This window comes from Falco biarmicus, chromosome 1, assembly GCF_023638135.1.
Source record: "Falco biarmicus isolate bFalBia1 chromosome 1, bFalBia1.pri, whole genome shotgun sequence".
NCBI classification, from domain to species: Eukaryota; Metazoa; Chordata; class Aves; order Falconiformes; family Falconidae; genus Falco; species Falco biarmicus.
In genome coordinates this window covers 60,967,559-60,990,568 of record NC_079288.1, presented here as the reverse complement: position 1 = coordinate 60,990,568, position 23,010 = coordinate 60,967,559, and the positions used below count along the sequence as shown (strand labels likewise).

The 23,010-nt window shown below is 44.7% G+C and overlaps 2 protein-coding genes across 10 annotated transcripts in view; one reads left to right on the top strand and one right to left on the bottom strand.

Annotated features, from left to right (window-relative positions):
• YTHDC1 (YTH N6-methyladenosine RNA binding protein C1) overlaps nt 1–10,229 on the top strand; it is a 29,134-nt gene extending 18,905 nt beyond the window's left edge. For 4 of the 8 annotated variants that reach the window (XM_056329359.1, XM_056329349.1, XM_056329341.1 and 1 more), the window contains 2 exons: nt 665–799; nt 1,481–2,495. In XM_056329359.1, the coding sequence (XP_056185334.1) occupies nt 665–799; nt 1,481–1,705 (360 nt within the window). In that variant the 3' untranslated portion in view covers nt 1,706–2,495. Of the gene's footprint in view, nt 1–664; nt 800–1,480; nt 2,496–9,822 lie in introns of those variants that run through there. The other 4 variants (XM_056329316.1, XM_056329298.1, XM_056329306.1 and 1 more) reach the window with 4 other exon arrangements.
• Nucleotides 4,886–21,217, bottom strand: LOC130145011 (UDP-glucuronosyltransferase 2A2-like). Of its 2 annotated transcripts, XM_056329391.1 has the most exons (7): nt 17,497–21,213; nt 11,569–12,220; nt 9,688–9,836; nt 8,259–8,390; nt 7,751–7,838; nt 6,772–6,991; nt 4,886–5,473 (listed from the first exon to the last, which is right to left on the bottom strand). In XM_056329391.1, exons 1-7 carry the CDS (start codon nt 18,223–18,225, stop codon nt 5,197–5,199), a joined length of 2,247 nt encoding a protein of 748 aa, XP_056185366.1. In that variant the 5' UTR covers nt 18,226–21,213; the 3' UTR covers nt 4,886–5,196. The 2 variants fall into 2 exon arrangements, with proteins under 2 accessions (XP_056185366.1, XP_056185374.1); XM_056329399.1 differs by lacking the exon at nt 8,259–8,390 and having other exon boundaries at nt 17,497–21,217.
• Between the last annotated feature and the right edge of the window lie 1,793 nt (nt 21,218–23,010).

Below are 23,010 nucleotides of genomic sequence, written 5' to 3'. Positions count from 1 at the left end.
TGTCCAAGTAGTCATCCTGAAATCCAGCACTTCCACCTACATATTTTGTGACAACAATGCCAGCAAAGATGCTTTGGTAATACGGAAAAGAAAGGCCTTGCTGATTGAAAATATTAAATGGAACAGCCAAGAGTGTTTTTTTGTTGTTGGGTTTTTTGTTTGGTTTTGTTTTTTTTTTTCCAAAAAGAAGCCATCTGCTAGTCTTTTGTCAAATAACTTGTCTTGCAGAGTAAGTGTGTTCAGTTAAATAAGAATATATTCATAAGGAATGGCACTGAAAAGACCAATTTCTGTAAAAGCTCGTTGGTTTGGACAAAAGTCACATTCCATATGCATAGATTAAAAAAAATAAATAACCCAAACATTAAAGTAGCAGAATTTTTATGTGCAGTATCACTTTGAGGCAGATATGGAAAGAATGAATGTTGTGGGAGGGGGGGATGTTAGCCAAACTTCTGAAAAAGCAGTGGTAGATAACTAGTAAAGCATGTGACTTAATGGAAAATAGACTGCCATTCAGTTAGGAGGCTGTGATCAGACATATTTAGATGTTGTGTTTTCCATCTGAATGACAGTAACCTCTGTCCTTAATTCCCAGCACTCAGCCTTGTGTGCTTTCCTTTGTTGTGAAACACTCAACAAACTTCCTATAACTTTCTTTTAGCCACCTTACCCAGGTATGGAGCAGCCACCACACCATCCTTATTATCAGCACCATGCACCTCCACCTCAAGCTCACCCTCCCTACTCAGGACATCATCCTGTACCACATGAAGCAAGATACAGAGACAAACGAGTAGTAAGTGTCCACCAGAGACAGAGTAAGAATTTGAGCTTCAGATGTAGCCTAACCGGAGATTTGTTGACTTTGATAAACTGAATTGTTAAGACCCGTATTAGTTTTCCTTGGAAAGACCAGTTATGTGGATTGAGTAGAGACTTCCAGCATATTTGAAAAGCCTCTCTCTCTCAGGTGACATAGAAGTGTAGAATTCTCAGAACATAGTTATAAATTGAAGCGTGTGCTTAAAACTGCTTTCAGCGGTCTAGCTCTGAAACTTAATGCTGAAGCCCAATTTGAATGAGGACATACCAGTAACATTGCTTGCGCTCGTGCACAACAAATTATCGGCAGAAAAGTGTGTGGTTTAAAACTTTTACGGTCACTTCAAAAAACAGGGCAGATTGTTAAATAATTTCTCTTAGCTGGCTTTGAAGGCTGCTTAGTTTTCAGGTCTCTTGCTGAGGTCTGGCATTTGAACCCCAGCATCTGCATAGTGGAAGCACAGACGTGGTGCTGCCCTGAAGATGAAACATGAAACTTGTGCTTATGATGCTGGACATAATTTTTTTTTTTTTTTTTAATATTACTTTTTAAATATTGGGCTTTCCCAAGACTTACGGCCAATCCTATGGATAAGGGAAGGGAGGGGATTTTAATCTGGGAAAGAAAATAAATAGAGCTGTCCTTTCAACACAGCACGACTATGACATGAGAGTAGACGACTTTCTTCGCCGCACACAAGCAGTTGTCAGCGGTCGGAGAAGCAGGCCTCGGGAGAGGGACCGAGAGCGGGAACGGGACCGTCCTAGAGATAATAGAAGAGACAGAGAACGTGACAGAGGCCGTGATCGGGAAAGGGAGAGAGAGAGGATTTGTGACCGGGACAGAGACAGAGGTGAAAGAGGTAGATACAGAAGATAATCTATCTGGAATCAGTGCTCACTTGAAACAAAAAAAGCTTGTATTTTTTTGTGTGTTTACAAGTAGTACATTTTATTTTCAGCTGTCTACTTAAAGTTCGTTGTGTAGAAGGATTTATAATGACCCTCTCTATTCCAAGCATGCAATGAACTATGAACTGGAAAAACTCAAATCGGCCAAAAATAAAATACGCAAAGCTGACACTCAACTTCGCATTTCTATTGGAGCAAAATGGGAAACAGCTAAGAATGTAGATACTGATTACTTCTCAGTAAGTGTGCATCTACTTGGTGACTTCATTCTAGGTTTTTGAATACTGATGGATAACTGCCATTATTTTTTTGCTTTGATGTTTTCTTTCTGTAGTTTCACATGGTTCAGTGGGAGAATGCTGCTATCAAGTATGCAAATATTGAAGTATGATTTTTTTTTTTTTTTGACTGTATGGCAGTGTTGTAGCAGCCTTTTTTCTCCCCCCTTCCCCCCCCTCCCCCCCCCCCCCAGTTTTTGAACCCTATCTGTGAAGTTAAGTGTTTTTTCAGTCTTCAGTAATGAAAGCAATATTAAGAAGACGCTATTGATACCTAATTTTTAACCTTTTTTAAAAACCTTCCCATGTTCAGTAACATTTTGGTCAATTCTTGTCTAGTCTCCCTCCAAAATGTACACATTGCTCGGAATGTTCACAACCTGCGTGTGTGGAACCAGAAAATATTGCTGTATTCTACATTGCTACCACTTTTTTTTTTATATAAAAATAAATTGGTAACTATTGAAATGATTAAAACTCCAGATCGGGTTTCTTGGTCTTCTAAGCTTGCCAGCTTTGATTAGATTCTGGCAGTTCTAGGAAAGTGTTTGCGTTCAAAAATAGTTTAAAGGTTTTGTCATAGGTGAAAATTGAACTGAAGCCTGAATTTGGAAAAAGGACTGATGAAATAAAAGGTAATTGTTTTTCTGTTTCCACAGTGAAGTAGTCAGTTTACAGCTCCTGCAGCTAATCAGAGTTATGAAGGCCCTACATGTTTAACTTAATCAAATGATATTCAAGCTATTGAGAGGCTGTTCTCAGCCATAATCCTACCTGCCTCCCAGGGCTGTGTTAGTTTTGCAAAAACCAGACTCTTCCCCATGTCATCTTTGTAGAGATTACTGCATCACTTTTTACTTCTCTTAAAAAGGAAATATTTTAATTGAAATGACAGCAGTAAAACTGTGGAAAAAAAGTAAAAACTTGCAGTGGCAATTTCCTAGTTCTCAAAACTTGTATGAGTAGCACTGGCTCGGTGGACTTCATAACCTTTCTTTGGTGCCTTCTCATGTAACAAAGCTAGCTTGTAGCATGTGCTTCAAAGACCTCCAATTCCCCAGTGCTAAATACTATATTTGTTTTTATAAACTGCTGTACAGGATTGGCCACGGTGTGGCAGTTGTGAAAGCATCCGGTTTTTTAGATGTGACTGCAATAGTTTGGGCTCTGTATATTTTAGTCTACACAGCTATAGTAAACATCTGCATGTGCTAAGCAAAAAGTTTGACCTCCAACATACAAGTAGGTTGAGATTTATTTTTTTTAAATACTGCAAGTTGAATATACATTTGGGTTCCTCAAAACAGTTTGCTGTGCACTGAGAGGTATGCCTATTAGCAGTAGGATTAGATCAGTCTACAAAAATCAGTACACATACTGTGTCTGATTGGAGAAATGTATGACAGACCACCTTCATTCTTTGATATCTTTATATACAGATTCTAGAAAGAATAGGGGGGTTTTGAGGTTGGTTGGGTTTCTTTTTTTTATGTTTTGAATTCAGTACTAAATAAACTAAATTTATCTGAGCGAGTTACAGAAAAGTAGTACCTCCTTAGAGTGACTGCAGAGCACTTTCTCTGACCAACTTTTCTGAGCTATTCTGTTTCCTTTGTTAGCCCTATCTGACCAATATCTATGCAGTATGCTAGCAGGCTTGCTGGCCTTCTGGCAACCAGACATCGCAACAAATCTTCCACTGGCAGAAGCTGAATGATGGGGTCTGTTAGTGATCAAGCTTTGTGGAGCTGCGCCTAGGGACCTAGTTCTATGAACAGTTACGGTAAAGTCTCTCAGATCTGTGGCCTGAGTGTCACGCTGTTCCACTTTCTGTTCATTATGCATATTTCAATGTGCATGTTCCTGCATATGATTCCATCATGACCACAGGAACAGTGTACCAGAAGTTACTGTGAGAAGCACTAGTCTTATTCTAACCCGGCTTTAGTTTGGAAACAATTCGCTTGAGCTTTTGTAAATGTTGTAGCATGAAGAGATTTAAGCAGATGTTGAAACTATTGCCAATGTTAATAAAAAAGTTAAAGTCATATAGGGAATTTTGTTATGTAAACAACTTCACGTTTTCTCAGCCTGTTCTGTTTGAAAACAATTCTTGCAGCATCCACAGTACAGCAATTATCAGTTAAAACTGGGGCAGGTTCTTTCCTGAGTAAGCTGGCACAGCAGTGGAATAACCTTACTTAGAACACGAAGCCTGATCTAGCACTGCTTTAGTAGGCTTTCATCAGGAAGTGCACCTTGAACAATTTCACAAGTGCTGCATTTACTACCACTCTTACCTGAGCCAAAAGCAGTTGCTATTTTTCCTCCAACTTTTCAGGCAAGGCAAATGACCATTGGCGCTGTTCCCACGTGTGATGTTACTTCTTTGCAAGTTCCACCTCTAGAGGTTTTCCTGCATTTATCAGTTACTGTGGGAGGCATTTGGGGGTTGAGACAGGCAAGTGCCTGACAGAGGTGTTTTTTCACACCCCTACAGTGTTGCCATTGGAATGATGGCCTGTGCAGCAGGACTCCAGACTCCAGTGAAAAAGGAAAATGGTTCTCAGAAAAGTAATTTCTCTGTTGCTTTTAGGACTCTGGTCTCCCCTCAGCCCCCAAGTAGTCAGTGCATTTGTAAAAATGCAGTGATACAGGCTTCAACAGCCACTTGCAGCTCCCATTTTGTCATGATCTTGGCCATTCAGGTGGGTGCTTTTTAGGAGCCCATGCTGTTACCTTCACTGTCCAATCTGGGAGAGGACTTTTCTGACAGAGAGGCATTTTGGTTGTGAATAATCAAACCTGGGAGAGGATAGAGTTAAAGGAAGGAGTCTAGTTGCAGGTTGAAGGACCCACAGTACCACACATGGGAAGGCTGAATTTATGAAATACACCAAAATGAATTTGAAAAGTTAAAGCAGCAATTACCATTATACATACCCAAGGGACCTGTTATAATTCAACTATAATTCAGTGTCATTTAGGCCAGAAGGAATTTTCCAGCTAAGCAAGCAGCTGTGTCCCACAACAGCTTTTTAGCATGACCCGGTTCAACAGCATGCTTCACAATATGCCCGGCTTAAAGCATATTCTAATAATTTTGTTCACTAAGAAATGTGCATAAATGATTTGCTGAATCAGCCTAGGAGAAGAAAAAGCGCTGATGGGAGCAGCATGTCTATTCTTTCTTCCTCTTTGCAATCCTGCCACATCTCCTACAGCAAAATAAGCAGCATTTGACAAGAATGAAGACAGCAATGGCTGTACAGGTGAACAAGAACGCCAGAACATCCAGGCAGTGGTACTGGTACCAGGTGAGATGGTGAGCAGCTGGTCTCAGGTGCTTTGCTCCTTTGTGTCGCATGACAAATTCAATCCAGAAGACAGCTCTGTCCAGAGGCTTAACTGGCTGGTCATGGTGTATCTTGGATAACCTTAGAGCATTTTCCTTATAGCTGGGGAAAAAAGAAGAAACAAAGGAGATTTCTTAGGGATTCCTGAAACAAGCCATTCAGCCATTCAGGACCTGGCCGTCCTCTTGACGAAGGTAGAGAGACCTGCTTTCACTTTGATCATTGTTATTTAAATATATTGTAAACTGGCCCAGTTTGATCTGCATAAAATTAGGTTATGAACAGTAATAGAGAAAGCCAATCTTTTGCAAAAGGAAGTTATTCAAAATTATTCCAGATACTCCTTTAAAAAAAGCAACATGGAAACATTTGCAGCATTTTCTATTCCAGTATAATACAGTGTGCTTATTTTTGCTGGGATAGAGTTAATTTTCTTCACAGTAGCTAGCATGGGGCTGTGTTTTGGATTTGTGCTGGAAACAGTGTTGATAATACGGGAGTGTTTTAGTTATTTCTGAGAAGTGCTTACACAGTGTAAAGGCCTTTTCTGCTCCTCACACCACCGTGCCAGCAAGGAGACTGGGGGTGCACAGGAAGCTGGGAGGGGACACAGCCAGGACAGCTGATCCCAGCTGACCAAGCGGACATCCCACACCATATAACATCATGTTTAGCCATAAAACTAAGGGGGACTTTGGTAGGGAGGGCCATGTGCACTGGATTTCATCTGGGGCTTTGGATGCCTGGTCATCATCCAGGTTGTTACAGAGCACTTCCACCACAGCTAATTCCATCAGACACTGGATACTTCCATCAGTGTTGTTCTGTTTACTTCGGGAATTTTCAAGATCTTCCTTGAAGGGATACCTGTCTTGACAGGAATCACTGCCTAAGACTGAGGACTCCTGCCTTTTTTCCAATGCCTTTGTCAATGGCTTTATCCTTAGCAAGGGATCCCAGTTGCCAGGCTTCCGTACCCTCCAATTCCTGAATGATAGGTACAGTAACCTAAGGATATTGGTAACTCGGGTAGGAGTAAGAATTGTGGCTACGGACAGAGTAGACATAGTACAACTAGAATGGTCACCCAGAGCCTCCAGAGGATTTATACTAGCAGAGAACAAGGAAGAGAAAGCAGAAAACTGTCTCGAGAGCTGCTCTGGCCTTTCCAAGAACTGTTTTTCTCAAGGGGATCATAAAATGTAGTCTAATGAAAATCAAATTACTGATCTTTCCTTTCTGTGAAATGCTGATTTTCAGAAATGAAAGATGGTTTTCATCTGAAACCCAGACTAACTATGCAGTATTTTTAGTTCCCAGAAGAGCCAGCAGAATTTCTAACATCAGCAGCCCAAGATTTTAACAACCTCGTCCTACTATAAGGCAAGAACAAAACTCACGTGGAATTGTTAATGACTGTATTCAGTGCATCAACTAGGTCCTGTGTCTCCAGTGTGCTGAAATCCAGCTCGGTCGCAGCTCCCTTTGCCCTCATGTGAGCAATGTTGTCATGCTGGTCGGCAAACATGGGAATCCCAATCATCGGGATCCCATGGTAGATAGCTTCATAGATCCCATTGGTCCCACCATGAGTAATAAAGGCCTTCGTCAAGGGATGGCCTGGAACAGGGAATGGCATGTGTAACAGCAGCTGTGGCAGACTGTGTTCGCTGACTGGGACGTGAGCACTGCAAACTACCCGGACAAGTGCACTGCTAGAGAAGGGAACAGCCCTGACCTCTGGATCAGCACCAGAGCTTGTGCACTTAGCTTTCACACATTCGTATTTATTTTAATGCAGTGTGTGAATCAGCATGTTCCTCCAGACTACGCCAGAGTTACTTCAGCCCTTCTGCTGTTGAGCAGTTCTAGTTTTCACATGGTGTCAGATTCACAACAGCTCCCTGCTGCAGCCTTGCTCAGGTCAAGATTTTGAATAACGAGCCCAGGAGATTAACTGCAGAGGCCAATTCCAGCTCCAGAGTACATGTCTACTTTGGTATTTACTCCTGCCTGCAGATGGTTCTTGGCCCTTCCAGATACTTGCCACCAAGTTCTGTAAGACAGAAGCTTTTGCTTTAGAGATCCATCTTCAGAACTAAGCTCAAGACGCTGCCTTCTTGAGCCACTGCTCCCTACTCCCCTCACAGCCTGGCTGTATCTTCCATGGTTCTGGTACAGCCATTCACCTTAAAGTCAGAAGCAGGCTGGGAAATTAAGGCTCCCAAAAGCAAACCTGTGCTGCTTAAGCTGCGAAACTGGCTGTAGCCACAAGTGTTAACTTTGTTCTTTTGCCTGAATAAGGCATTTTAGTCGAAAAACAAAGAAGGAAACAGTTTTTCCAAGGGTGCAATGCATTCCAGATAGAATCAGTCTCACCAAGCAGATCATTTTGGGGTATCCAGTCATAGATCCTGGTGTTGGAGCCCAGAGTTTCTGGTTTTTTTCCTTTGTACCGCCAGAGGACCTTGAACAAAGGAAGATGAAGATAAACAGTGCATGTGACATGCCCTGTGTATTATTACATGTAATATAGGACTTTACCTCAAACCCATGTAGCTTTCCTCAGTAATTCAAATAGCTTTGGCTCCAGTTTAGCTCTTTGATAAGTTCTATGTGGTTTTATTATAAAAACTGCATAGAGTGATTTTTATATTTTGGCCTGTGGACACATCTCCACGTCATTTGGTTCAGAGAAAGTGAAGCGCCAGAACTCCCCATGAGGTGACTCGGCAGCCTGCCTCTCTGCATAGCCCAGCTTCCTGACTGTGCTGCATCCAGTGGAGATGCAGATAAAAAACAGGCCTTCCAAATGTAAAAAGCTCACTGAAGGTAACAGGAGTGACAAAAATGAGGCAAGTTGTTCTAGACGCAAAAGGAAATGCACCTTTTGTGGAATCTGGCTGAGGGCTCTGGCAATCATATTACTTTTTTCGTAACTTAGGTTGTAGACCATCGATCCAAGGGAGAATACCACAATGCCGTGTTCCCCTGAGCTCTGAACAAATTCTTCCATTTCCTAGGAGAGGCAGAAGACGTACAGAGAGTAATTACACACTGCAGATTACACCGATTTCTGTGAACGGAGAGCATAACCTTTTTAGCTTATCAAGGAGATGATCATGGTGTATGAGCAACTCAGCTGACAGAAGGGCATTACAAAGATAGACCTGACCCTGTGCAAGACAGTTTCTCCCCTGGAAGGAGCAGGACAAGTTGAGACAGGTGACAGAAGCTTTGTCTTTTTGAAAGCAAGTCAAGCAGTTTCAGGAAATGTTTCTTTCAGAGCACAAGCCACAGGAATGGATCCTGGCACTGGTGTTGAGAGGGCCATACCCTGGGAGACATGGCATAGTCAGTCATGGTTGTGAATTTTGCTGGAACAAGTACTTTGCATTTCGTAGCTCTGCAGGACAGTGCTGAAAGCTGACAGGGTTTTTCAGCATCCTGATCCAAGATTTCAGTAGCTGCTGGCACTTTGTTAGTCAGCCAGTTCTCCTGTTTCTTGCAATACAGCTCATGCTGCTAACCAGTTATTCTGCATACCAGACCAATGGGTCTTCCTGTTTCTCTTTTTTGTTAGTGTCACGTGAAATGGAGCAATAGCATCCAGAAAAGAATGGTTATCCATTTCCCCCAACTCAACCATTGCTACAAGGGAGTGGGAAGAGACTTAGAAGGTTTCTTAAAGCAGACAACTTGCACTGAAAATACCCTGCTTCCTCTAAGGCTCCTACAGGAGTGATAATCTAGACCAGAGCTTGTCATGTTGTCATCAGCATCTGGGATTTGGATATTCCACCAGAATATTGCCATTCACAGAGAGTGTAGGCTGGGCGTGCTGAGTATTTTACTCCCTTTAAGATTTCTTAAATTAAGCCATGATAGAAGAAGCGTTTTATCACTAGCTTCTTTCTGCAAATCTTGACTCTATTTTGTCAAAAGAATTTGACCCCTCGCAGTGCCTTTTTGCATCAGGTGTTTCAGTGTTACTGTGGGCTGCAAGTCTGTGTTTTAGGATTAAGATTTACATTTAACTTCTCTGAGGCAGCACCTATTTTTCCTGTAATAAAAACCGTATTCCCTGCTGCTGCCCTCAGCTATCCTCTTCTAAGACAGCAGGCTAAAAACTCAGCCCTCAATTTGCACAAGTATGGATAGATTGCTAAGTATCTCTGTGCTCCCCACTGGCAGCAGAGCATCTTCTCTAAGAGTGAGCTTTCGCAGGACATGGCTCGCACAGTCGATCAGGGAGAGAAACAGTTTTTGTTCTGCTGGACAATCAACCAACCAACAGCAGAACAAAGTTGGGATACCTTTGGTAACGGCTTTGCAGGCTGGCAATGAAGTCCTCCAACAAACTCAAAGTTGGGCAGGAAAGGGCGTGGAAATTCAAAATCCCAGTATGTTCTGATTAACCATATCTCTGCTTTTCCCATTGTCTCACACAGGGTTGTGGGCCTTCCTGTGGGCAAGATACAAGGGGTTTACAACATGCACGGGACCAGTCTTGTTTGCTGTAGATTGCAAAATAGGAGCCTTACACCTTTGTCTTTTGGCACTCGCAGTCAGTGTAATCTATCAAACCATGCGTGAAATGAAAATACGGACAAATCTGGGCCTATTCCTTGCCGTGTCCTGTGTTTGGCCTTGGCAGGTTGCCACAAACACGGCAGTATGATCTTTAAAAGGATTTTGAACCTTCAGGATGAACGTGGAACAATAGAACAGTAAGTGGGAAGCATTGAGTTTCTGTGATACAGAAGTGCAATTCTTGTACCACTGAAAGACTTCATTACCTGTGCTTATAATAAAAATACACTTTGGGGAAGAGAACAATCACAGAAGTTTTAGTTCCAAATAAAATATAAATGAGTCACAAAGTGATGATCACCAATCAGGGAGGAGGAAAGTTTTTAAACTAATTTCTGTGGAGTTTTCAAATGGTGACTCGGTCAGTGACTGGTCAGACTACAATAAAACACACATAAAGCCATCCCTAGTTCTCCTGGGAACTGCGTCAGCTCCTGACACATATTGGGAATTTTTTTCCAAAGCCATAGATGCTTTGAATGTCATTTTTTGCAAAATCCAAAGTCTCTAGAAATCCATTTACAGAAAAAAAGAATGGATAAAACTGTTTTATAGCTTCCCATTTTGAAAAATATATATTCTCAAGTACATTTTGCAAGCTGTCTTTGCATTATTTTCCCCACAAGGTGGAACTGGAGAGTAAAAGGGTTAGAAGTGTTGGTAAATGATAAAAAGCCAGCCTAATGCAAGCAGGAACCAAGCAAAATGAGTAGCAAGATAAAATTTATCTGTAGGGCATCTTCTTATAATACTTGATCAGTGTTACAATTTACACCACTAATCTTTTTAATTTTTTTTTAAAGTAAAGACCAGTGAGTCAGTTACAAAGTTACTGGAGGGAAAATTAAGCCTGCGTTACAAGCAGAGTGATATAAAGGTGTAATTAAGTCTTATGTGGTATTAAAAAATAAAAAAAAAAAAAAGTAAAATTAATCCAGGGGAAGCGGACTGATTTGCAGAGCACAGAGGCGTTCTTTGGAAGTGCAGAAAGAGATTGGAGAGCAACAGAATAGATCCCCTTGTACTTGCTATTCACTCATTATCTGCCTAAACATAGATAACTCTGCACAAGATTCAAAGTCCATTGAACTAAAAGTTCTCTTCAATAGACTTTGAATCGAGGCTGAGTTTACTAGGTTGGAACAAAAAATTCATGTATGTATGTAGTTTAAGAACACTACTTCACTGGAGCTGTCTCCAGTGCCTTACACTTAATTAAGGAATGATTTTGCTCTCCAGCCTTTATCTACTACCATCTTAATTGTACAAGTGCCTGTCATCAAGATGAAGAGGCAACAACTGTGCTCTGAAAGTACTAAAATGGACATAGAGCTCACTGCAAGAGCTCACCAGCAGTATCCTTACTGAAAAAAATCAGAACTATGTGCTCTAAAGATCCTCGAGAAGAACTAGAGCACAACTGCACTGGTGTCTGTTACGCTAGACCAGACCTAAAAGGCAAAGCACAGCCTCCAAGTGACCAAAAGGGATTACCATCTCTGCTAGCCATTGGGAAAGGATACTGAGACAACAGCATTGAGCTCCCAAAACATTCAAAAGGCACAATTTATCCAAGAGGAGAAAGCACTCAACAGCTGCCTTACCTAAGACATTGCTGTAGTACCCATCCCATTCATTTTGCCAAAACTTCAAGAAAAATAAATCCATGTAAAAGTAAAAGAGGAAGTTCTTTAGTCTTTCCACGAAGGACATCTGGTCTGTCAGCCGCATTGTGCTAGCAGGCACATAAGAAGGTGGGGACAGGAGCCCACCGCACAGCCGCTCTACCACGTTTCCATCAGAGAAGCGGAAGCTGTAGACAAAAGGGATTGCTAGGATTTCTGCTATGAGCTCCCCGCCTACACACAGGGGGTCAGCGATCAGAATGTCAAACTTGGCCTCCCGCAGCTTTGCTATCAGCTGAGGCTTCGTCACCAAGGTGTCACAGGTCTGCTTTGACATATTGGTAAAGACTTCCAGGTCCTTTTTCATCCTCCACATGATCTCCCAGGGGGTGAGATTAGAGATCTCATTAATCCAGAACTTGAGGAAGTCCTCCATGATAGCATCCAGGCTCTCCTGGGTAAAGGGGACTTGCAGAACCTCAAAGGTGAAGGGGGAGGAGGTGTCTCGGTAGTCGATGAGCAGGTTGCTTGAGGGCACCAGCACTGTCACCTCATGACCCCGGAGAACAAGCTCTTCCAGCAGCACTTTCACATTGATCCAGTGACTTGCATCAGTGGGCCAGACCACCACCTTCCCACAAAAGCCGGCACTCCAGCAGCATGTGTAGGCCCAGAGCAGCCAGAGGAACCTTGACCCCATCATCTCAGCAGTCCATATACAACTCCGGTCTGACTGAGCTGGAAGTAGTTCACTGCTCCAGTGTGCAAACACTTCAGAGCCAGCCAATAAAAGTGACAACCACTTGGTGCCAGGCTTGGCAAAAGGTCATGTCAGAGCACAACACTCATAGGCGGACTGGGCAAGCAGCAAATCCCGTTCTGGAGTCTCCTACAGCACCACAGCTGATCTCAAAGCGATGGCAGCTCCTGTTACTGCTCACCACAAAGTGCATTTGGCAGCGTGTGCAGACCAGAAGCCCTTTCCCTGTGTTGCAGTTCAGTCTGGATAGGCAGCTAAGCACCACAGAGCCTCTCACGTCTCCTCAGTAGGAAGGGACAAGGAAGAGCCAAAGTTGGAAAAATCATGGGTTGTGACAGAGGCAGCGTAACAAGCAAAAAAACCCACAAAAATAAACCCAAGAAAAAAAGTAATGCAAAAAACGATTGCTCACCACCAGTCAACCGATGTTCAGCCAGTCCCTGAGCTACAGCAGCCCCGGCAACTTCACCTCACCCCAGCTTTTTTTGCTGAGCACATCACAGGCATGGGATACCCTTTGGTCAGTCGGGGTCAACTGTCCTGGCTGCGTCCCCTCCCAAATTCTTGTGCGCCCACAGCCTACTCACTGAGAGGAGCAGTGTGAGAAGCAAAAAAAGCCCTGATGCTGCGTAAGCACTGCTTAGCAGTAACCGAAACATCCCTATCTTATCAACACTGTTTTCATCACAAATCCAACTTACAGCCCCATGCAAGCTACTACGAGGAAAAGCAGTTCTACTCCAGCCACAATCGGTACACCCTCATACCAGCTATTCAAGGTAAAGATAGACACTCCTGTACCGAGCAGGAGCTCGGGCTAGGGAAAGCACACGAGCAGCCCATGGGACGTGTTTGACAGCTACAGGATGAACCCCAGCTTACAACTTGACTGTAGCCCTAGTTTTGCTTCTTTGCCCTGTAAGAACCAACCTACCTGTAAAGCTGGTTACAATTTTTATCTCCTCGTTTCTTAGGTGCAAAAATGTCCTGCAGTGGCACACAACTAGCCCGCAGGGTGCTCTGGTTCTGTCCTCTCTATAACCAGACGCTGTGGACACAGCACTGTCACTGGAAGGACAGAGTCCTGCTAGAGAAGACTCCAGCATCAGGCCACCCCAGGACAGAAGCAGAAGGAGGTGAGGAGCACAGGTTTTGCCCTGTGTTTTTGGTGCTTCTGTGCCTTCTCTTGGGAAGATGCTGCAAACTGGCAGCAGTGTATCCACATCACAGACTCAGGACAGACGCCACCAAGACAAGAGACCTGACTTCTCCTGTTGACTGTACCGTGAAGATGTAGTGGAGATGCTTTGGGCTACTGGTGTGTTCAGGGACAAGAACGGGCAGCTTCTATCTCCTGAGCAGGGAGCAAATGAGGCTCAGCCTGAGTCTAAACAGCGCCTGAGCGCTCCTCCAGGAGCTCAGCACCACCACCTACACTCTCCTCACTAGACTGACAGTTAAGCAAATGGGTTTTCATACTTTAACCTCATCACTTGAAAAAGCCTTTAGGTAGCTCTTGGAAAACAGCTAGAATAATAAGAACCCTGAAGAAGATTTTCCAAGGAGAAAGAGAAGGTGCATGCATACTCTGCAGGAGCTGGGACGTTGCCCCGTTTGTACGAGATGCTTGCCCCTTGCTTTCACACCTGCTTCAGGACTGGATACACTCCAGCTCAAAGTGTATCACAGTTAGGGTAGAGACCAGCTAACACCGCTAACAAAACAGGTATTGCACATGGAGCCTTAAATGCTAAACCCCACGTTTAACAATAAAAAAGATACCACAAGATCCAAGCAGATCTGAGGCTTACACAACAGATCAGCAAACCATGCTTCTATCGGCACAGTGTTTTCTAGTCTTTGTCACACATGATAAGGAACGCAAGTAAACACACAGCTAGGTACTAATCTTAACAACTTAGCTCTCTCAGCAGAATTACACCCTAATAGCAAAATATAAATAAAAACACGGAGAGCCTCATATTGAAATACTGTCCATTTTATCTGCCCCATCAATGCATGTATGCTTGCCCTGTTTCCTTTTAAGCATTGTAACAATAACTTAGAGAAAAAATGTGAAAATAATTATGCAACTATTATTTTAAAAAGAAAAAAAACCTTACAAATAAATACAGCTGTCTTGTAATATTTCTTTTGGACACTTTCAAAAAAGCAAAGAACCATGTCTCTGCTGAGGGCCTTTTAACACCGCAAATAGGGGCCCAGCTGCTCTCCCAGTCCTTTAAAAGACCAGATGAGGCCATTCTCTCTCATTTTGAGATAAGCTAGCAAGCAAGAAGGGTGCTAGGGGAAAAAAGGTAATATTGTATAGCTTTCCAAAACCGTTTTTTTATTTCTACTTCAAAAGGTTTAATTCAGTGCTAGTATTTGGAGGATGTATAGTATTATTTTGCTGTCCTTAGTATTTGTCGTGATTAATCTATGAATATGACTGATGAGCTCTGTTTCAAGCGGCTTTAGCACTGTTCTACCTATCCTAGAAGTACCTGTACGAACTTAGTTGTACTAGTGTAGCAGGTCAGAATTAACAGGTAACATTTGCACTTGCCTGGATTGTTTGACTTGACACAGGAATTTTGGAGGAAGGAGAGTGGGTTCAGGGCTGTCTGGTTCCTAATTTGTGCCCCATGTACAGCAGATGTAATTTCTGGAAGTAAGAGCAGCCTTACCTAAAACATCACTGTAGTATTGATCGCAGCTTCCCCAGAGAACATAATGATACATGATATCTTGCACAGTGTAGATGAAGATGGTTTTTAGCCTTTCCAGGAAGGACATCCTCTCTGTTAGGCCACTTGGTGTGGCTGGTACGTAGGAAGGAGGTGCTGGGAGTGTCCCGCAGAGCCACTCCAGCGTGTTGCCTATGGAGAACCGGATGGTGTACACGAAGGGGATAGCCAGCTTCTCGGCAAACAGCTCCCCACTGGGTGACAGTGGGTCTGCCAAGAGGACATGAAAGGTGGATGCCCTCAGTCTCTCCAGCAGTGCCTTGTTCTTCAGGACTTCATCACAAATTACTTTGGTTATGTTCTCCAGCTTTAATACTAGTTGAACTATCTTGTAAATGCTTTCCCAGACAGGTAGCACTTTCTCCTGGTAAACCCAAAAATATAAAAAATCTTCCAATAACGTAGCCATCTCCTTTTTTGGTGATCGGCACCTCAACCACCTCAAACCGGAAAGGTGAGGGCTGTGTGACATTAAGGAAGAGGAAGCATGAAGGCAGCAGCACAGTCACCTCATGGCCCCGGACCACGAGCTCCTGGAGTATGTACTCCATGTTCAGGCAGTGGCTGTTGTCAGCTGGCCAGACCAATACCTTGCCCCCAGACACCCAGCCCAGCCCAGGCAGAAGCCACAGCGCTGCCACCTCCTTCCCAGCCATAGCCTGCCCTGTGTGGCAGTGCCCCCGCGCCTTCCTTCACCGGCAGCCCAGTGCTCCCGGGCTGGGCTGGGCACGCGTGACGCTGCCTTGCTCCAGAGGGCAGGGAGCCGAGGTAGCTGGCATGAAGTCCAGTCCTGCATAATGGCATGTTTTCCTGGGGAAGAAGTTGACTGGGACCAGCTGGCACCATCTGGTGGTAAACACCTTGCGGAAGCTGGAAGATGTGGTTCCTCTGGAGCAGAGGGGAGAGCTGTCAGTCCTGGGGGCTCGCTCCAGAGAGGACTGTGCCCTGTTGGTCATCCTGGCCCTCCTGCCTGTCTGACTATAGTCTCTATGTTATTTGTTTGGTAGAAGAGCTGACTTTCATTCTTCTGGCTCTTTGGAAGCACAGCTGGGTATGCAGCGAAGATGTTCACCCACTGCATGGGCACCCTTTTGCTTTATAAAGCCACTGAACGTCCATTTACAGGGCACTTCAGGTGGTGATCCAGGGCTGCAGCTAAAAAGTCGGTCTCGAAATGAATGAAGCATACGACAACTGCCGTATCACAGGTTGTCTTCATGTGAACTCGCCTCTTCCAGAGTGTGCACTGCAGGAGGCCAGAGCTGGTAGGTGGTGATGTGGGCTCTCCTGCCTGCCACTAGGTGCCAATTATGCACTATAAGTTGAACCAGAAAATCCGTTAAACAGTTCCCTTTATGGTCACCCTCTGATGTGCAGTTAAGAAATAACGTTAAGTCCTCTTCACTGTACGAAAAATCATTATTACTGGGCTTCTGCCCAGCTCTGTTACGCAACATTTTCCTAATATACTTGTGCAAGGCTTTTGCAACAGCTTCCGCGCTGCCTAGAGCATCCTTTCCAGGATGAAAATGGGGGTGAGAGGGGCAGCTGGGCTGTGAGAAACCAAGCTGAGATACCTCATCTGCTGTGCACATGACAACAGTTTGGGCGTACTCGTAGAGTTCTGCAGCATGCAGGTATTTGCAGGCAATTGAACTCTGAGAGATTTGCAAGTGCTGTTTTGCGTGAGCTCAGTGGGAGAATGGTAAACATGGCATGTTGATCACATGTGATTAATATTTAAATAAATATGTTTTTCTACCTATTCACTCAACACAGTCCAGAAGAAAAGCCTGCAGAGAAAGATCTGTTGCTTTCACTATTTGCTGTGCGTAGAAGGTATGTTTGAAATAAAACTTGCTTTCTGCAGAGAGGATTGGTTTTACATGGCCAGTGGCATAAATAAAGTCTCTATTACAAGCCACTATGCGTTTCAGTATTGGTACTGAGGGTGGCAGGGCTGGCTCGTAATTCACCAGCTCCCCCCTCCTTGTTACAATACTCTGGATTGGGAAAACATCTCTGTTTCTGACTGCTTTCTGTGCAAGCGCATTGGAGGGGGAAACGTGTAAAGTGAACTCTATTGCTGACGGCCCTATATGGTGTGGAAGTTGTTTCAGCCTCCACATGAAAAATAATTACGGCAAAAGTCAAGTCCATCGATTGGGATGACCCCTGTTCCCTGTCTTGATGCAACGGCATAGCAGCACAGCACCCTGACAGCTGGCGGGTGCAGCTGATGGATGCTCTTAGCTCATTCCCTTTTCCACATAGGGACTGAATGACAAACCTCTGTCAGACCTTGACTTTGCGACCCTGCCAGGTTCCTAGCTCTGCAGGCCGGGAGGCGGGAGGCGGTGTAAGGAGAAGTGAAGCAGCAGAAGGCTTACCTAAGACCTTGCTATAGTAGATATCCCATTCACCCCAGTAGCTCTGGAAAACGTAGTCCTGCAGGTGGTAAGACACGATATTTTTTATTCTCTCACCAAAGGACATGCAGTCGGTGAGCTCAGACAGGGCTGCAGGTGTGTAGGACGGTGGAGCTGGGATCTTGCCACAGTGCCTTTCCACAGTGGAGGCTGGGGAGAAGCGCAGCGAGTAGATGAATGGAATGGCCAGCTTAAGAGCCAGGAGGTCCCCGCAGAGAGTCACAGGGTCTGACAGCAGCAGGTCATAGCCAGAGCCCTGCAGGTGTGCCATCAGCTCTCGGTTGGTTAGCACCGCATCACACATTAGCCTATTCATCTGGTGCCAGTTTTTGGACAGTTTTCCAAGCTCCTTGTAAAACTGCCAGAAGGTCAGGGTGGTTGGCCTGTTATTCAGCCACAGGGCCACTACGTCCTCGATCAGGTTCTCAATGGTGTCTTTCTTGAAGGGCACGTTATAGACCACAAAATTCTCAGTGGCCTCAGCCCTGGGTTTAATGAAGAGGGAAGCGTTGGATACCAGGATGGTAATGCTGTGCCCACGGCGGATGAGCTCCTCTATAATTATCTTCACATTCAGCCAGTGGCTGCCTTCTGTTGGCCAGACCAACATGTTCCCACAGAAGACAGGCCCTAGAAGAGCGACCTGAAAAAGGAGCAGCTGGAGGTATTTCTTAGACCCCATAGCTTTTGTGGCCATGGCAGGATTAAGGGCTAGATAGCCTGGGAGTTTTCCCTTCCAGTTAGGAGTGCTGCACCTGTGTGTTCTGTTTGATGGCTTTTCACTAGCACTTTTAGCAAAAGGAAGAGTTTGCTGTTGCACAGGTGGGGCCTTTAAAACCCACGTTTGGTCTCAGGTCTGAAAAGACAGAACAGAATGTTTGATGATTTACTCTACCCTTCCCCGCCCCCACCCAAGGGAGCTCCTTTCCCTGGTTTAGCAGGGTGAAAACAATCTTCACTGCTGTCAAAGATCTGCCTTCAAACTACTCCCTTTGCACAAGAAGGATTTATTCCTTTAATTTTTATATTTTTTTGTAGTTTTCCTGAGGAATCTTTACCAGGAAATAAAAGCAAATAACAGGGGGTGTCTTCTAGCTGTGTAATCACTGTATCAGGAAATGCTGGCAGATTTACTGTATTAGCAAGTAAGTGTCATTGCTGCCAGCACTGGAGAAATACTGAGATTTACCAGAGAACGTATGACCACATTTGATGTTGAAATACCTGTTTTCAATTGCAACAGCTGTGGTATCTGTATATTGTAATGTTTCTGTTACTTATGGCAGAAAAACTACCTGCACTTAAAGATATATTTCTCTTTCTCCACTTTTCCTTCCAGAAGCAGCACAGGGGCTTACTTAGCTGACAGGCAACAGTGCTACAGGGAGTGATTTCTTGAAGATATTGCTTGACCTGGGGCAACAGCCCTGCCAACACAAGGTGGAGGGACACCTATGATGGGGCTAGCAACGGCAAATTATACTGTAGGCATCCTTAAGCCTCCTCAACCCTTCTACAGCCATGTCCCCACTGGTAAATAATACAAATTACTGGCAGTCCTGCCCCAGCCCCTGCAGAGAGCTACTGCCTCTCCAGGCTTCACCATTAATTCAAGTTGGTGCATCTTTACGGAGGAAACTGCAAGTGAGCCAGTCCTCTGGGTGCCAGTTCTGTTACTGAAACAAATCACTTGCGTTGCTCCCATGAACAGCAGTGGAACATCGCTGCCATGAAAGTGATGCCAGAGGCAGGCCGAAGGAGAAGCCCCAGGGTGCATTTAAGTGCCTGACTTGGAAGCAGCATCCTTTTTCAGGGTGAGATGTTAGGAGTGCTGGTGTTCCCCGTGCTGAGAGAAGGCAGCAAACCCTTCATCTGAGTGATGATAATGCCAATAATAACATGTAGTTTGTTCTGATATGTGACAGGTGTCTTCTGACTGCTCCTAGACAAGTCTTAATACATTGCTACTGTCAGGCACATCACCACCAACCTGGCTATGTTGTGGGCTCAGTTCCGGTATCTAAACACGGGTCTGGGGCCCTCCTGGCCCCTAAAGGTGCTTCTCAGAGCAAACCCCGCGTTTTCTGGGGGGGGCTGTCACTTGGAAAGTTGGTGCTTGAATGTAAAGTGGTGTGTCCTGGAAGGAGCACTTGACCGTCGGGCGCCAAAACGACAACTAAAACCCATGCACGTAACAATACACTTGATCCAACACAATTTAGGGCATGAATATCAACCATGCTGCAGAAAACCTCTTACCTAGTGCAGTCTTCCAAGGTACAGAAGCATCATGCTCTGAGTTGCAAGATGCAATTTGCAACACTGGTTTGCTTCTGTTTCTTGCTGCTCACCTCGTCTGTGCCGGCGATGCTCTGGTGAGGTTGGGTACTGGGCAGAAGAAGCTTAAATAAGCTACGCTCTAAATTGAGCTTTTCAAAAGGAGGAAGTAATACAATATGGGATGATCATAGGGCATTTATGTCGAGATCATTCATTGTTCTGTTATGCTCCAGTAATTTAATAGTCAAGATGGTCTTTCCCATGCTAGGATATATTATAATGTTATTTACAGAGCCAGATTCTCAGAAGGACTTTGCCTCCTGTAGCTCAGAAATATGGTGTCTGACTGCTAAAAAAGATTTTTCACTCCCTTTAGGGTCCCATCTGGCAAAACAAAACTGTTTGTTAAGTAATAGACTTGTTTATATACTGTCCACAGGAACAAAGAGAAAATCATGTGGTTTGTTTGTGGAGTTTTTCAAAAGTTGGCATGTTACCTGTGCTTGGTGTGTGGATCTTGATTCTGGAGATCTAGGCAAGTTTTTAATGACTTGAAAACACAGGAATCTAAAGAGGTACCCCTATGTTTTTTAAATATTGTCCATAATATTCAACCTGACTTTTTCTAAACTCTCAGAATTCAGGGCAATTATGCCAGTATGTTTCAACAGTAGTTTGGCCTTCCAGGCAGGATTGTCACTATAGTCTCTCCATACACCTTTGTATTCAGGATAATAGCTTTTTTCAATCTAATTTAGCTCATTACAGTAAGTCCTAGAAGAAAGTTAAACATTTTCCAGCAACTATTGAAAGGCTATGTTCATGTGACCTAGGGCAGATGGGAGCTTGGTTTCGTGGTTGTTGTTTTTTTCTAACCTCTCAGTAACTAATTCCTCCGTAGCAAATGAGAGCTATTACTAGGGGAAACAGAGAGTTAAATTTGTCTTGTTTCCATGGCCAGCTTTTAAAGACAATATCAGATTATTCTTAATGCAGAGAAGGTAAGCATTTTGAAAGGATTAAAGGACAAAATCCAGCAAATGAGAGAAAAGCGAGGCTGAAGAAAGCAGATGGTGTTAAGTGTCTGATCTAGCATTACCAAGCTGAAATACTTGCAGGCGCTGATGCAACCACCAGCCTGGTTGAATAACAACAGGCTTTTCGAGGCAAGGGCGACTCAAGCAAAAGTTAGGCAATACAAAGTAATGTTTTCCACATATGGGACTTTTCACCATTTTGCTGAATGAGGGTTACAGTGTACCTGGCACGTTTATTTCCAGAAAACCCTGATGCCAGCCAGCACCTCAAAAATTCAGTGCCAGGGTAGAAACTGGAAGATTTTGCCCTGAGAAGCACTACGTGACTCTGTGATTTGCCTTTCAGTTATTGCAATAAAGCAGCTTCTGGACTAAAAGCAGACTTGACAGTCTTGACTATCTTTTTTTATATTTTTTTTTTTTTGGTGGGGGGGAGCGGGAGAAGGCTGGATGGGGAAAACATCAAGGTATCAAGATTGGTTCATCCCTGAGTACAGACCACAAGTCAGTGGATTGAGCAGTTTTGCAGAGGCACATGTTCAAGTGCTCAGCAAAACCCCTGCTCCCGTATAATCCCCAGGTTTAATAGGGAAACTCCAGCAAAAGTTAATGAGCTGAAATAGCCTTACCATAACCACTTTTCTCAGCTAAATTGTGTCTTTATACCTCTGCCTTGCAGCTGTAGGACAAAACCACCACAGGCTAGGTTTATAGCATTTCATTTGTTCTTACTGATTCAGTTTAAGTTTTTATGAACTCTCTTCACTATTGTTGCAATGCTGCAGGGGTACCTTGGCATGCAAACATACAGATACCAGGTGGCTTGTGCTGGAGCCATTTCCAGCCTGGAAAGCAAAAATAAAAAAGAGAAATGAGAGAAGGTCCAGGGTAAGCTTTGTGTCCCTGCTAGGAATTGTGCATTTTGGTGGTGAAGAGGTGCTGCGCCCTGCCCTTGCCAGCTCTACAGTGAGGTGCAGCAGCAGAGACCTGCTGAAGCTGCCTGCAGATATGGCACACCCCTGTCTTGCCAGCATCTGTCCGACCCCCAGGGGAAAGCTGAGTGCTATGGAGATGGGGAAATCTGCAAGTACTGAGGGAACAGAGATGATGGGGCTCATCTGATGGCCCACCAGCCTGGAAAGGAGCAGTTGCTCTCTCCCTCCCACCTTCTTGTGTGTTTGCTGCTCACACGTCCATGCCTAGCCTTTCCCTGGCCTCCTTGTTGGCTTCTTGATCCAAAAAAATAAATTGGGAAGCAGAGCAGGGGCCAGGGGAAATTAATCTGGCCCAGGGATATTTATCAGAAATAACTTTTTCTTACTTGGATGCTGCCTGCTCAAGGCCCTAAGCCACACTGTTTCTTGCAGGAGAGAAGTTTTGCTGTTTGACACTGGAAGCTGCTAGCACGAGGTTTGTAGCTGGGCCTTGGTACACAAGCGATACACCTGCCACTTATTCCCTGCAGGCATATCCACGTAGGAAGTCCGCACCTTGGCCGTGGCACGCATCCTCGGGACAGCCTCCCCGCCAGCACCGCCTGCGACCACGACTCCTCTTGTGTCTCAGCATGCAGGGAAGGCAGAAATTGCTTTTCCTCTCATAGTGCAGGTTTGTAGCTGATCCCAGCTCGGTCTGGGGTGCAGAGGGGAGCACCTCGTCTGCTGCTAACTGGAGCATGGAGGAGTGTTTCTGCACATCTGTCTGGGAGGCAAATAGAGGCATCCCCTCTGCTCCCAGGAAATCAGGTTTGGAGGTTTGGACTTGGGCTTCACCTAGTGATTGTGGGGGGTGCCATTTCATCCCTGGGGGTATTTCACCAGGACAGGCTCGTGTTTCCTCCTCTCTTTGCACTAGGAGGCGTGGGTGGGGTTTTGGCTGGGGGTGCTGTATCCCATGCCTGGGGCGTTTTGAGGCTGGAGGAGTGAGCGAGGAACATTATCTGCTTTGGATGTCATCAGCTGGGATGTCTGGGCCTCTGCATGCAAAGTGGGAGCACCCTTGGCCACTCTTACAGTATCTTACTGCATCAAGGACTTCCCCTGCTCTGCTGCCTCTAAGCCAGCAGGAAATCCCTTCTGTGGTCCATGGCTCTGCTCCCAGGCATCTGTGTGCAGCCGTCAGGAGGAAAGCTCCTCTGTCCCCACCAGGGCTGTCACCTACCATGT